At 40.0% G+C, this 15,526-nt stretch overlaps 1 protein-coding gene across 1 annotated transcript in view; it reads left to right on the top strand.

The window, feature by feature from the left end:
- The window catches only part of IKBKB (inhibitor of nuclear factor kappa B kinase subunit beta), a 63,084-nt gene extending 50,018 nt beyond the window's left edge, over positions 1-13,066 (top strand). The window contains exon 22 of the mRNA XM_060001320.1: positions 12,970-13,066. Within this exon, the coding sequence (XP_059857303.1) occupies positions 12,970-13,020 (51 nt within the window). The 3' untranslated portion in view covers positions 13,021-13,066. The remainder of the gene's footprint in view (positions 1-12,969) is intronic.
- Positions 13,067-15,526: the final 2,460 nt, after the last annotated feature.

Here is a 15,526-nt window from a genome sequence, read left to right as displayed (position 1 = left end):
CTGGAATATGCTAGTTGGTTGAAAAAGTGAAAATTCTGGAGGTAGGACTTCCACTTCCAAAACATGGAGCAGTTGTACTTTTTTCCTATTCCTCCAGCTAGTACAGCTGAGATCCTTGGACATTATTTATAAACAAAGATAAGAAGACCCCAAAAGGCAGTGAGAAGGAGGCAGACCAGCTAGGGACCTTGGCCCTGAGCGGTCATGTGGTGGTGAGTTCCCTGGGTTTTCCTCTTGCCTCCTGTGTCCCTGACGGAGGCTGGAGATGCCGACCAATGGCACAAACAAACAAGCTGCTCTCCAACTCTGTTAGATTCCTAGGTCTGCTGTAACAAGTCACCACAAACTATATGGCTTAGAACAGACATTTATTCTCACAGGTCTGGAGGCCAAAGTCGGAGATCAAGTCCTCCAAAGTCCCTAGGGGAGATTCTGTTTTTTTGCTTCTTCCAGCTTCTGGTGGGTCCAGGAGATCCTTGACTTGGTGGCTGCATCTCTGCCCCTGTGGTCACATTGCCACCTCTTTTTATATCTGTCAAATCTCCCCTGTGTACCTTTCATAAAAAACCCTCATGATTGAATTTAGGGCTGATCTGGATAATCCAAGATAAGTGCCTAAGAGGCACATAATTTGATCAAGACCCTTAATTTGATTTCATGTTTTACAATATAAGGCGATATTTATAGATTCTGGGGATTAGGATGTGGACATTTCTTCCTGGGGAGCCACCATTGAACCCACTACAGTCCACCGTCTAGCCTCCCAGAATTCACATTCGTCACATGCAAAATATATTCACCCCATCCCGAAAAGTCTCAACCCACTACAGAATCAACACTAAGACCAAAATCTAAATATCATCAGCTCAGAAGTCTTGAATCTCATCATCTACATCAGGTTTGGCAGGCTCTGGGCATGATCCATCCTGTGACAAAATCCCTCCATCTGTGGACCTGTGAAACTAGAAGACAATTTGTCTGCTTCCAAAATACAATGGCGAGATAGACATTCCCATTCCAAAGGGGAGAAATTGGAAGGAATAAAGGAGTCACTAGCCCGAAGCAAGTTTGAAATCTACCAGGGTAAATTCCATTAGGTTCCAAGTCCTGAGAATGATTTTCTGTCACTTGAGGCTCTGTCCACTGAACCCAAGGCAGCTTCATAGGCCTCTGCCTCTGCACCCACTGCCTCTGTAACTGCTCTTCCAGTCTCTTCCTTTGCACCCATGGCTCTGCCCTCAGAGTCATTCCTCCTTTGTCTTGACAGCTACCACATGTTTACAACCAGGTAACTCTGTCAACCATTTCCTGGCTCTTGAGTTTTAGAAGTCCAGTAGACTTATGCCATCCTCTCTCTGTTCTTTTCAGACCAAGCTTGTTTCTGCTGATATAACATTCTTAATAATCTTGTGGGTCTCCTGTGTATGTCATGGGAGTCCACACAGTTAACAAAAGATCCACAGGTCTTTCTTGGATAACTCCACTTCTATTCCTGGCTTCTGCTGAGATGAGTGAGTGGGTCTATGAGTCACACAAATAATCTCTTCAACAAAAGGATGTCCAGCTGCACCCTTGGACTTCTCTCCAACAGTGAGTTTTTTAATTTTAGCATCCTTTGCAATATGGATAGATGGAGAATCTCCTAAATCATCAAATGCTGCTGCTTTTCTTCTTAACAGTTCTTTCTTCAATTTATTTCTTTTGTCTTGCATTTTACTGTAAGCAGCAAGGAGAAATCACACCGCACCTTCAACACTTTGCTTGGAAATCTCTGCAATAAAATACTCAAGTTCATTGCTTACAAGTTCCGCTGTCCACATAATGGTAGAACACAATGGCAGAGCCAAGTAACATTCACATCTACTGACATTCTGTTCATGACGATGTATGTATCCTCTGAGATATTAGAAACTTTTTCTACCATGCTTCTCACTTTCTGAGCCCTCATCATCAATTTCTTTAACACTCATTTATACCAATAGTCTGTTTAAGGCAACTTAGGCTTTTCCTCTCATGCATCTCAGAATTCTTCTAGCATCTAACCATTATATAATTTGAAAGCCATTTCCACAGTTTGAGTTTTTTAACAGTAGCACCTCACTTTACAGTACCAAACTATAACAAGTTGCCACAAACTGGGTGGCTTAAAACAACAGATACGTGTTCTCTCACAGTTCTGGAGGCCAGAACTCTGAAATCAGGATGCTGGCAGGACTGTGCTCCCTCCAGAAGTTGTAGGGGAGATACGTTCCTTTCCTTTTCCAGCTTCTGGCGGCTCCAGGTGGTCCTTGGCTTGTGGCTACATCTATTCAGTTTCTGCCAATGTGATCATATTGCCTTCTCTTCTATCTGTCAAATCTCCCCTGTGCATCTCTTACAGGGACACTTGTCATTAGACTTAGAGCCAATCCAGATAACCTAGGGTGAGTTCCTTTCAAAGTCCTTAACTGAATCACATATTTTGCCGTATAAGGTAATGTTCACAGGTTCTGGGAACTAGGACATGGGCATGCCTTTGTGGGTGTGCACCCAACTCATTACATCAGGTGAAGGGTCAGGACGGGGCAGCCTCACAAAACAGGAGAAATGTAAACGATAACCACTGTATGGCAGCCAAACATCACAAAACATACTGCCCCACCCCTGCTTGCAAAGACCAAGGGGGAAACTTAAACTTCCACACACATCAGGCCATAATTAAGTGCCCCACTGGAGTGATGGGGTGAGGAACTGGGACTTTCATTGATGCTGGACAGTAACAAGGCCTCTCCTGCTGGTATCAGGGGAGACCACGTGGGGAATGCCCAGCAGGAATGAGGCGTTCCTGCCCCCCGGTGACAGCAGACCTACTGGGGAGCCAGGACTCCTATTGCCAACCAACAGTGAGGAAGAGCTCTTCCCACTCGGGAAGCCTGGACTTCCACTCCCACTTGGTGGTGATGAGATAGCACCCTGCTTCCCCCACTGGATATCAGAGGAGGCCTGCTAAGACAGGAATTAAATGAAAGCCAGAGTCTCATAACCTGAGACTCAGATGTCCAGGTCTTATTCCAAAATCACTCGTCATACCAAGAGTTAGGAAACCTCAACTGAGAAAAGGTAACCCAACAGACACAGACACCCAAGTGGCAGAGATTTAGAATTATCTGAAAAGGATTTCAAAGCAGCCATCATTTAAACATGCTTCAAACAATAATTATGAACTAGCTTGAAACAAACAAACAAAAATAGAAAGTCTCAGCAAAGAAACAGAAGATGTAAAGAAGAACCAAGTAGAAATTTTAGGACTGAAAAATACATGAAGTAAAATAAATGAAGTAAAAATATCAATGGATAGCCTCAGCAGCAGAATGGAGGGGAACAAATCAGTGAACTTGAAAACAGAACGATAGAAAGAAAACATTGGGAAAAAACAACAGCAGAGCCTCAAAGCCCTGTGGGGCTATAACAAAAGAGCTAATATTTATGTCATCTAAGTCCCAAAAAGGAGAGCAGAAAAGAGGTGTAGCTGAAAAGTATTCAAAGAACGAATACCTGTAAATCCTTCAAATTTGGCAAAAAATATAAACCTGTATATTCAACAAGCTGAGCAAACCCCAAACAGGATAAACTCTCACAAAGAAAGAAGTGTATATGAAGACACATACAGTCAAACCCCTAAAAACTAAAGATAAAGGGAAAAAAATGTGTAAAACTACAAGAGATACACCTTAGTTATGGGAGGCGGGAAACTATTTGAATGATAGCAGATTTCTCATCAGAAACCATGGAAGTCAGAAGAAGTGGCACATTTTTCAGGTTCTGGTAGAAAAGAACTGTCAACCCAAAATCCTGTGTCCAGCTAAAATTTACTAGAGGTATATTCAGGAATGCCTTCTGAATGAAGGGGGAAGTCACAACATTCTCAAATCAAAGAAAATGAAGAGAATTTGTAGCCAGTAGACACACCCTAAAAGAATGGCTAAAGGAAGCTCTCTAAACAGAGTGAAAAGGATAAAAGAAGCATTCTTGGAACTTCAGTAAGTTAGAAAGAATAAGAGAAAGACTAAAAATATGGATAAATATAATAGACTTTCTTTTCTGGAGTTTTCTAAGTTATGTTGGTGGTTGAAGCAGAAATTATAACATGGTTTGATATGGTTCTCAGTGTATGTACAGGAAGTATTTAAGGCAATTTTACTATAAATGGGATAGAGTAAAAGATACAAAGAGGCAAGGTTCCTATACTTCACTTGAATTCAGAGGGAATTCATAAATTGACACTTTAGGCTCAGGTATCAAACTGTGATAAGATATGCATATATAATAGAATACCTAGAGCAACCTGAAAAAGGTATACAAAGAGGTACACTCCAAAACACCATAAATAAATTGAAATGGAATCCTAAAAAATGTTCAAGAAACTTATAGAAGAGGAGGAAAAAGAAAAAGAGAAGCTAGAAGCACAGAGAAAAAACAAAGCAACCTAAAATGAAATGGGAGACTTGAGCCTTAACACATCAATAATTATATTTAATGTAAATAGACTGAAATGCAGCAATTAAAAGATAGATATTGGAGAGCAGATCTGAAAGAGACCCCAATATATGCTGTCTACAAGAATCTCATTTCAAATATAATGATCAAAGCAAGTTGAAAGTAAAAGGATGGAAGAGATATGCCATGCAAACATTAATCAAAAAATGCAGGAGTGACTATATTAATATCAGATAAATTATACTTCAGAGCTAAGAAAATTACCAGTGACAGGGAAGAACATCATAGTAATAAATTGCAGCAGTCCATGGAAAGACATAGCAACCCTAAATCTATATGCACCAAACAACAGAGATGCAAAATATATGAAGCAAAACTGATAGAGCTGCAAGGTGGAAAAGACAAGTCCACAAGTATAGTTGGGGATGTTAACAATTCATAGAACAACTATATAAAATCAGCAATATATAAAGGATATAGAAGAACTCAACAGCACCATCACCCGACAGAATCTCATCAACATTTATAGAGCCTTGCCCCAACAACAACAGAATACATATTCCTTTCAAGCACCCATGGAACATATACTAAGATAGACCAAATCCTGGCTCATAAGACAAACCTCAAAAAACTTACAAAAATTTATATACAGAGTGTGTTCTCTGACCACAGTGGAATCACGCCAGGAATGAGTAACAGAAATATAGCAGGAAAATCCCAAACATATGCAAACTAAAAAAAAATGCTTCTATATAGCTCATGGACCAAAGAGGAAGTCTCACAGGAAATTTTAAGAATACATTGAACTGAATGAAAATAAAAATACAACATATCAAAATTTGTGGGATACGGCTAAACCAATTGAAAGAGAAATTTATAACACCAAATGACCTCAAGGACTTAAAAAAAAGAAGAGCAAAATAATCAAAAGCAAGCAGAAGGAACAAAACAAGAAAGATAAGACCAGAAGTCAAAGGCATTGACAAAAAGGAAAACAAAATCAGTAAAACAGTGAGCTGCTTCTCTGTTAAGATCAAAGAGAGAGGACACAAATTATCAATATCAGGAATAAAACAAGATGATATTATCAATGTTGCAGATATCAAAAGAATAGGAAAGGAATACTGTGAACAACTCTATGCAATAAATGTGACAGCTTAGATTAGGTGAACCAATTCCTTGAAAAGCACAAGCTACCACAACTCATCAAATATGAAATAATTTGAATAGCCTTATAGCCATGAAGGAAATTGAATTTGTAATTTAAAAACCCCTGAAAAAGAGATCTCCAGGCCCAGATGGTTACATTGGAAAGTTCTACCAAACAATGAAAGAATTAACACATGCTACACTATCTCTTGCAGAAAACAGAATAGGAGGAAATACTTCCCAATTCATTTTGTGAAGGCACTATTAACATTGTACCAAACTAGACAAAAACAGTACAGAAAATGAAAGTTAACACATCCTCATGAATATAGATGCAAAAATCCTTAACAGAATATTAATGAAAATTCAACAGTGTTGTAACCCATGACCAAGTGTGGTTTTTTTTCCATGGATACAAAGCTGGTTCAATATTTGGAAATCCATCAGTGTAATCACATATTAAGAGGCTAAAGAAGAAAAATCACACGATCATATCAGTTGATGCAGAAAAACTCTGGACAGCATTTAACACCCATTCAAGATAAAAGGCTTAGAAAAATGGAAATAGAAGGAAACTTCCTCAACTGAATAAATAGTCATCTACAAAAACCCAGCAGCAACCACTTTACTTAATGGTGAAAGACTGAGTGCTTTCCCCTTACATTTCAAATGAAGCAGGGATGTCCTCTCTCACCCCTGCTGTTCAACATAGTAGTAGGAGTGTTAGCACAATAAGGCAAGAAAAGGAAATAAAAGGCATAGGGATGGGAAATGAAGAGATAAAACTGTCCCTATTTGCAGATGACATGATGGTTTATGTAGAAATCCCAAAGAATCTACAAAAGCTCTCCTAAAGCTAAAAAGTGACTTAAGCAAAGTCACAGAATACAAAGATAAACATTCAAAATTCTATACTAGATGAGCACATGAAACCCCAAATTAAAAATACACTAGCATTTATAATTACTCAAAACCAAATTAATACTTAGGTGTATTAATATCCAACATATATAAACAGCTCATACAACTCAATGTAAAAAAAAACAACAACCTGATTAAAAAATGGGCAGAAGAACTGAATAGACAATTTTTCCAAAGAGGAAATGCAGTTGGCCAACAGGCACATGAAAAGATGCTTGACATTGCTAATCATCAGGGAAATGCAAATCAGAACCACAATGAGATACTACCTCACACCTGTCAGGATGGCTATCATCAAAAAGAACATAAATAACAAATGTTGGCAAGGATGTGGAGAAAAGGGAACACTTGCACACTGTCGGTGGGAATGTAAATTGGTGCAACTGCTGTGGAAAACAATATAGAGAGTCATCAAAAACCTAAAAATAGAATTACCATATGATCCAGCAATTCCACTCCTGTGTGTTCATCTGAAGGAAACAAAAACACTAATTTGAAAAGATACATACACTCCACTGTTTGTAGCAGCATTATTTACAATAGCCAAGATATGGAAGCAACCTAAGTGTCCATCAACAGATGAGTGGATAAAGAAGATGTGGTACATCTATACAGTGGAATACTACTCAGCCATAAAAAAGAATGAAATGTTGCCATTGGCAGCAACATGGATGGACTTGGAGGGCATTATGCTTAGTAAAAGAAGTCAGACAGAGAAAGACAAATACTGTATAATATCACTAATATGTGGAATCTAAAAATACAACAAACTAGTGAATATAACAAAAATGAAGCAAACTCACAGACGTAGAGAACAAACTGGTGGTTACCAGGGAGGGGGGCAGTGGGGAGGGGCATTGTAGGGGAGGGGGAGTGGGAGGTACAAACTATTGGGGGTAAGACAGGCTACAAGGGTGTGTGTGCAACACAGGGAATAGAGCCAATACTTTGTAATAACTGTAAATGAAGTGTAACCTTTAAAATTGTATAAAAAAATGAGAATAATAAGAAATTTGAAAATCATAAAATAAAAATGGATCCGAAGGCAAAAAAAAAAAAAAAGATACTTAGGTGTAAACCTAACAAAACATGTATAGGACCTGTATGCTGAAAACTATAAAATGCTGATGAAAGAATCCAAAGAACTAAATAAATGGAGAGAAATACCATGTTGTGGATTGGATGACTCAACATTTTAAAGTACCAGTTCTCCCCAAGTTGATAGGTTTAATACAATTTTTATCAGAATCCAAGCAATACTTTTGGCAGATATAGGCAAGATTATTCTTATATTTATATGGAGAGACAAAGGAGCTAAATAGCTAAAATAATTCTGAAAGAGAAGTGTGAACTGGATTAATGACTCTACCAGTTTCAAGAGATTCTAGTGGTTAGAAAAGTAGACACACAGATCAACTGAACAGAAAAGAGGAACCGGAAATAGACCCATACAAGTACAACCAACAGATTTTTGACAAAGGTGCAAAAGTAATTCAATGGAGGAAGATTAGTCTTTTCAACAAATGGTTGGATATCCATTAGCAAAAATTAAAAATTTGACCTGTCTCACACTTTATATAAAAAATATCTCAAAATGGATCATAGATTTAAGTGTAAAATGTAAAACTACAAAACTTTTAGGAAAAATACAGAAAATTTTCAGGGTGTAGAGCTTGGTGAAGTTTTCAGACATTATATCAAAATCATGGCCCATAAAATGTGAAAAATCAATAAAATAGACGTCATCAAAATTGAAAACTTTTGCCCTGTGAAAGATACTTAAGAGAATGAAAAGACAAGCTATAGATTTGGAGAAAATATTTGCAAACCATGTATCTCACAAAGGATTCATCTAGAAAATATAAAGCATTCTCAAAACTTCACTTTTTTTTTTTTTTTTTTTTTTTTACTGACAATCTGATTAGAAAATGGACAAAAGCCATGGAGAGATATTTCACGAAAAAAAAGGATGCACAGGTGGCAATCATGTAAAGAGATGTTCAATAGAAATTCAAATTAAAACAATTAGTGATACAATATCATTATCACTTACAAAGCAAGTAAATTTTAAAATGGTGACAATATCAAGTGTTAGTGAACCTGTGGGGAGCTGAATCACTCAGACGTTGCTCATGGTGTATAAAGTGGTGCCCTGGAATCGTTTGGCAGTTTCTTAAAAGAACTAAATAGATACCATATGACTCAACAATCACATTCCTGGCATTTATCCTAGAGAAATGAAATCTTACGTCCACACAGGAAGGTGTTCATTGCAGCTTTATTTTTAAGAGCCAAAAACTGGAAGCAACATTTCCCACAACAGGTGAATAGTTAAACAGACTGTGATACATCATAACGTGGAGTACTACTCAGTGATAAAAAGACACAAACTATTGACACATGCGACAATTTGGATAGACCTCAAGGACGTTATGCTGAGTGAAAAAAAAAAAACAGTCTCAAAGGGTCACATACTGTGTAGTTCCATTTATACAATGTTCTCAAAATGACTGTGTTATGAGATGGAGAATAAAGGGAAATTAGTGATTTCCTGGAATTAGTAACGTTGGAGGGGTGGAGGGGGGGTGTTTAAGGCATAACCCAAGGGAGGTGTTTCTGGTAATAGAATGGTTCTGTATCTTGATTCTGCCGGTGGTTGCACAAATCTGCACGTGATGATACAGAGCTATACGCACACATTGAATCAGTGTCAGTTACCTGGTTTTTGTAAGATGTGACCATTGAGAAAAACTAGGTGCAAGGTGTGTGGGACCTCTCTATAGAATATTTGCAACTTCTTGTAAATCTGTAATTGTTTGGAACTTCTTGTGAATCTATAGTTATTTTAAAATTAATAGTTTTTTTAAAAAAGAGCAAAAAATCCCTGGAGGTAGAAGCCCATTTTTGTGGATGGGTGTTGGGCTGGGGCTTGGGGAGAAGAGGAAGGTGTGGGCAGAGACGGTAATGGTAGAAATGGAAAGAATGGGAGTGACATGGACACTTAGTAATATATTCTGTGTATATAAGAAGTGTATGTCTATTGCAGCAACAGGGATGGACCGGGAGGGCATTATGCTTAGTAAAATAAGTCAGACAGAGAAAGACAAACACTCTGTGTTATCACTTATATGTGGAATCTAAAAACAAAACAAATGAAGGTACATAACAAAACAGAAACAGACTCACAGATATAGAGAACAACCCAATGGTTAGGGGGAGGGGGGAGGGGAGAGGGACGGGGGAGGGATGTGATGGGGGTAGGGGATTAAAAGGTACAAACTATTATGTATAAAATAAGCTACAAGGATCTATTGCACAGCACAGGAAAATATGGCTGTGATTTGTAATTACTTTAAATGGAGTTTAATCTTTAAAAATTGTGAATCACTATGTTGTACACTTGAAACTAATATAATATTGTAAGTCAACTATACTTCAAAAAAAAGAAGTGCTCGGTACAAATTGACAATCTGTTTTCTAGTTAGCGATGCTGGTTTTATCTTATCCTTTTCTTCTATACGCATTCTGATTAATAAATAATAGGTAGCATCCTCTTTACCCTCCTCACCCCGTGTCATCTTGACGCCAATCTCAGATTAAAAATGGTTAAAAACAAAGATATGCATTTTTGCCTATTCCAAGTTGCTGAAGATATTTTCATAATCTACATTTACTTTTAGAAGCTTTCTATGTTGAGTATTTAATTTAATATCTGCATATGTTATGAAGAATAAAGTTTCAATTTTATCCAAAAATATATACATATATGTCTTATTAATAGAAGTTTCTAGAAAAGTGCTCCTCAATAGAACTTCGTGTGGCAACAAGAGCCATCCAATCTGCACTGTCCAGTAAGGGGGCAGCTGAGACTTGAAATGTGGTGAGTGCAACTGAGGAACTAGATTTTTCATCTTACTTGTTATTTAATTGCATTTTCAATGTGAATAGCCATGTGTGGCAGGTGACTACTCTATTGGATAGTGCATTCTAGAAGGAAAACACTGTCTTTGAAAGATGTATCTGGAGCAGGACCAGCATGTGTAGATTGGTTGCAATGTGCCGGGCACTGGACTAACTTTACTTGAAATACATGTTTCATCAGCGATAAAAAGGGTGTAATTTTTTCAACGTGGGACATGTTTTTGAATCAATGTCATGTCACAGTTGTGGTTATTGACTTACAGTTGTCATTTGCGTATGTGAACTTGGTCATATCTGTCATTCAGTTGAGCCATGTACACTTGATACTACCCACGTTGAATCTAATTGCCTTTAAAAATCTCTTCAGAAAGATTACCCTTTTTCTTTTTTTTTTTTTCCTTTGGCCTCGCCACATGACACGCAGGATCTTAGTTCCTCAACCGTGGATCGAACCCGTGCCCCCTGCAGTGGAAGCGCGGAGTCCTAACCACTGGACCGCCAGGAAGTCCCAGAAAGATTACCCTTTGATTCAACTTGACACAAATGTATTGTGTACGCAGAAACGCATAGAAACAGCAGTGAGCATAAATCTGATATTGGTCAAATAAATATTTCATGTGGAGATATGACCATAATTCTACCAAATTCTAATGGGTCATAAGAACAGAATATACCTACAAAAAGGCGAGCCTGTCTGTCACTGAAACACAAGCCAAAGGACAAAGGTCTATCTCGCATGCCAAGCAATGCAGTGGAAGGCAAGAGGAACTGCCAGGTCCCTCAGGGTGGCTGAAAACCTTAAAGCAACAAGAGGCTGGTGTGACTCGTTCCTTTGTCATGGCGATTACTGCTAAGACGTGGCGCCAAAGGGCAGTTGCGGGCATTTTTTTCTTACTGGTACATGAAATCATGGTGTTTCTTACAATTCAGTGGGTTTAGGTTGTTGAGATACAGCCTTTGGTAGCCCTCACAATTATCCACGAGGAAACTAGGGCTGTAATCAGCTTAAATTAAATGTGATCTTCTCATGGGGCCCAAGAGGTCTCTCAGAAGTGGCTCTCCCTCTCCAGGAAGAGCTGGCTGTGGGGTGAGGGCAGCAGTCAGATTTTTCCCATCACAAACTGTCTCCCAGTTTGTTGGGATGATGCTGGCTCTCACAGGATGTGGCATCCCTGCATGGGTCACTGCCCACAACTCACTGAGAAACTGCCTCCGGGCGTGGGCCCCCAATAGGAGCACATCCGAGCAGCAGGAAGAGCCCCTCCTCCTCTGTGTCCCTCCAGTGTTCCCAGTGACAAAGCTGATAACCGGGCCAGCCGGCAAGGCGGAGATGTTCCAGCATCAAAAACAGGACCATGAAGGGTGGATTTGGGATGAACAGGCAATAAGCCGGTGATGCGCAGAGCCCAGCCCTTTGACCGTCAGCTTCCGTATCCGTCCTCCCACATACACTTAGACTTCCTTCCAACAACAAAGCAACTCCGTTTCCACCTAACAAGATATGAGCATCCTGCACAGAAATGAAAATGTTCTCACCCTTCCCCCAAATCAAGAGATACAGTCACTGTATCCATCACCAGCTGTATGAATGACTCCCCAAATAAAGTCGCACTAAATTATAAAGTTTTATCTCCAACAACCTGTATATGAAATAATATTAGGAAGAAGGAGAGAGAAGGAAATGGATTGCATGTACAAGTAAGAACACACGTAACAAGCAAAGAGAAACTGCACACAGCCCCTGCGTCCTTGTTTCTGTACCTGACACCTTTGTCTTCCGTGAGGCTGGAATTGATCAGATGGCTTGCTTTCCCCACTACGCATTCCATGTTTCCCCTGCCCTCAGCCAGAGCCTCAGCTGGTCGGGGTTCTTTGCCAGGTGCTGTGATTCAAATCTTCATTCCTAAAAAATCCAAATCCAAAATCATACAGCCTTTTTTTTTTTGCTGTAATTTTACATTAATCTTAACTATTGCACATAAAAGTGCCAAGAGACGCTCCAGAGAATCCCCTGGGTTCCAGACACAGTTCTCACTGCCCCGATTGTACAGCAGCAACTCAATTTCTTCCTGGAAATCAGGATCAATCATTCTAATCAGTAGAGTAAACACTCTCCTGGCCTGTTGGCTCAGTGGCATCAGGAGCCCAGAATGGGCAGGTGGCAGTCTCATGCTCCAATTAAACGGAACGCTGCTGGTTGAAGTGTTTCCTCCTTGGGCACTAAGACCTCCAGACCAGCAGAGCTCAAGACTGTCAGTGTGGGAAGCAAAAATTCTGCAAGGCTTTTTTTTGTATATACAGTGAGCAAAGTCTCTCCTCTCACCCTTTCAATCCCAGACCCATGCGTTCTCACTGTGGCAGAGATAACATCATATAATGCCCTTTGATTCAATGCATAGACTGCATCATAATAAGGCAGAATCCCGTCCTTTCAGGATGTTGTGTCCCAACTGGTACTGTAACTGTGTCTTCATTAAGCCACTCCCATTTCTGTTTTCCCAGCCACTTCCGGACGATAGAGTATGCGGTTGCACTTCCTCTGCTGTGAAATGAGCTCCTTCATCAGAAGCAGTGCTGGAGGGAGTGTGGTTCTATGGGTCTGCAGACGGTGGTGCTGACAGAGGCAGATGGGGAGAGCAAGTCCATATCCCGAATGCGGAGCTGTTCCAGTGGAATGATGCCCAGGATGAATCTCTGCCTCTTCCACTATAATCAAGCTGCCGTCATTTGGCTGGCTTGTCTCCCTGGGAACAGTGCCACGCTGGGGGCTCATGGGTGTCTCTGCTGGCTGGTTAACAGCAGCATTATCCATCTCTGCCTTGGTCAGAGGAAGGTCATACTATTGAACAAACAGTGTGGTGGCCGAGCAGAGAAACTGACCAGCATCCACTTACCATGTAATTTTGCCCGCCTTGTTATTAACAGGCTCCCTGCAGTGGCTCTCCTCTGTGGGCATTGACAGGAGACACAAGTATCTTCAGTCTCTGCCCATCCTGGGACGTGCCTCTCCTCCAACCTCCCTTGCCCACTCCTTCCATGTCCCTTATCATCCAGCCACCCATGAGTGACAGCCCAGGAATCAGAGTAGATCCATACTTCTGGCCATTTCTTATTCCAGACAAAGTGGACAAGAATTGTAATGCTCACTGAGAGGCTTGGCCTTCACTTCTGTGTTTCCGAGCTACCCGAGTGGGGCTGCAGTGCTGCAGCTATTTACTTCCAGGTGGCATCAGCATGTCATGCAGAGCCATCCACAAACCAGCCTTCAGTATTTTCTTCTTTAGTCCACTGGCCATAAAGAGCACCCCCAAGAGGCCATAGGCATGGATTGAGAAAGAGGAAGAGGAAGCAGCATCAGTTAGTGTTGAAGGGGTCTGAGCCACCCACTCCTGCAACTTACACCCTCTGGACCTTCCCTCCCATGCAATTACCCCGCCCCCCCACCAAAAAGAACCAGCGTTCTGACCTCTCTCACTGTAGATTAGTTTTGCCTATTTGCACTTCACATAAATGTGGTCACATAGTATATACTCTTTGGTGTCTGACTTCTTTCCCTCAACATATGGCTGTGAGATTCATCCACGTATTGTATCTGTCCATTTATTCGTGTCTTCCATAAAGCTTTAAATAACTTAAATATTTTCCCCATGTAGATGTTGTGCATTAAAAAATTTTCTAGACACTTTGTTGTTTTGATCTATTGTAACTTAGGCCATTTTTTCCAATATATTTTATTTCTACAAATTTTTGAACACTAACCAATAATTTATTCATTTCTGTATCTACTTACATCTTTTAATTTTTAAGACATACATTTATGGTTCTTTCTCGATTATACTGACAAAATATTTTTCTTACTTTCAATCTGGTAGGTCCCTTTTGCTATATGTCTTGTTGTTGTACTTGGACTATAGTCAGTTTCTGGCTTTATCCAAACTCACTTTTCAGAGTGACTTTGCGTAGCAGGGTTTTGAAAGATTAAGAAGAGTTTGTATAAGGAATCTCATCTTTTCTAGGAATTACGAAAAGGGTATAACCCTCATTGGGCTTATTCTGTTGTGTTCTAATAAGGCTCTACTGTTGAGGCCATAGTGTAAGACCATCCTCGTAGAGGTAGACATGATTTTCTCTGGAGAAAGTGAGCATCCCTGCATCAATCATCTGGAAAGGGCATTTCCTCAGACAGATGTCAAGATCTTGGAAGGTGGGTCTTAGACTTGGGTGAGAACTCCTGACTTCCTGTGGGACCACACTCTTGCTGGGCTTTTAGGTGTACTGACTATTTGATGATGCTCCCTGGTGGTATGGAAAAATGGCTTCTCCCAAGGACTAGTCAGGAAGGCAGTACTGCCCTGCAGGGGATCCTAAGATGAAGTGATACACTTTCAGATTTTCAAGCATTACGTTGCTCTCTGTGTTCATTCCCATCTAGCTATGCCTAAGTCTTTAGCAAAGCCTTATAATAGTTTCGCCCGGCTCAGCTCTCAGTTGTACACTAAGGACCTTAGGTGAGAATTTGAAGCTAAAGAAGAGACAGTAACTTGTTAACATAGTTATATGTGGTTATAGTTATTAATAAGGATAAAGCTATCAGGTATCGAGTACCCACTCAGTGCCAGGCAATTTACATATGCTATCTCATCTAATCCTCACAACAATCCCTGAGGTAGGTTCTATTTGTATCCCATGTGGACGAGGAAATCGAGACTCAGAGAGATTACAAATCTGCACACATCCCATAGCTACTGGGAGGTCGGTTTTCAATCTAGGTCTCATCTGACTCCAGAGGCCAAACATACACTTGTCAAATTACTTAACTTTTCAGAACTTAAGTTTTTCTGTTTGAAAACATGTACCTTCTAGGGTTGCCATAAGAATTCAGTGAAATGATGTATATAAAGGTCCCAGGCCATTCACTAGAAGGCAATAGGTATCCCCCAAAATGGTGCTTATCATTATGTTTTCCTTCTGCCTTTCTGGACATTTCTTCTTAATATCTTTCAAGGCTTCCTCTTCTTCTGATGACCTGCTAAATCGGCGTTCCCTAATTTGTTTTTTA

This window comes from Delphinus delphis, chromosome 21 (assembly GCF_949987515.2).
Source record: "Delphinus delphis chromosome 21, mDelDel1.2, whole genome shotgun sequence".
Lineage (NCBI taxonomy): Eukaryota > Metazoa > Chordata > Mammalia > Artiodactyla > Delphinidae > Delphinus > Delphinus delphis.
The sequence above is the reverse complement of the archived record's forward strand: the minus strand, read 5'-3'. Positions and strand labels throughout refer to the sequence as shown.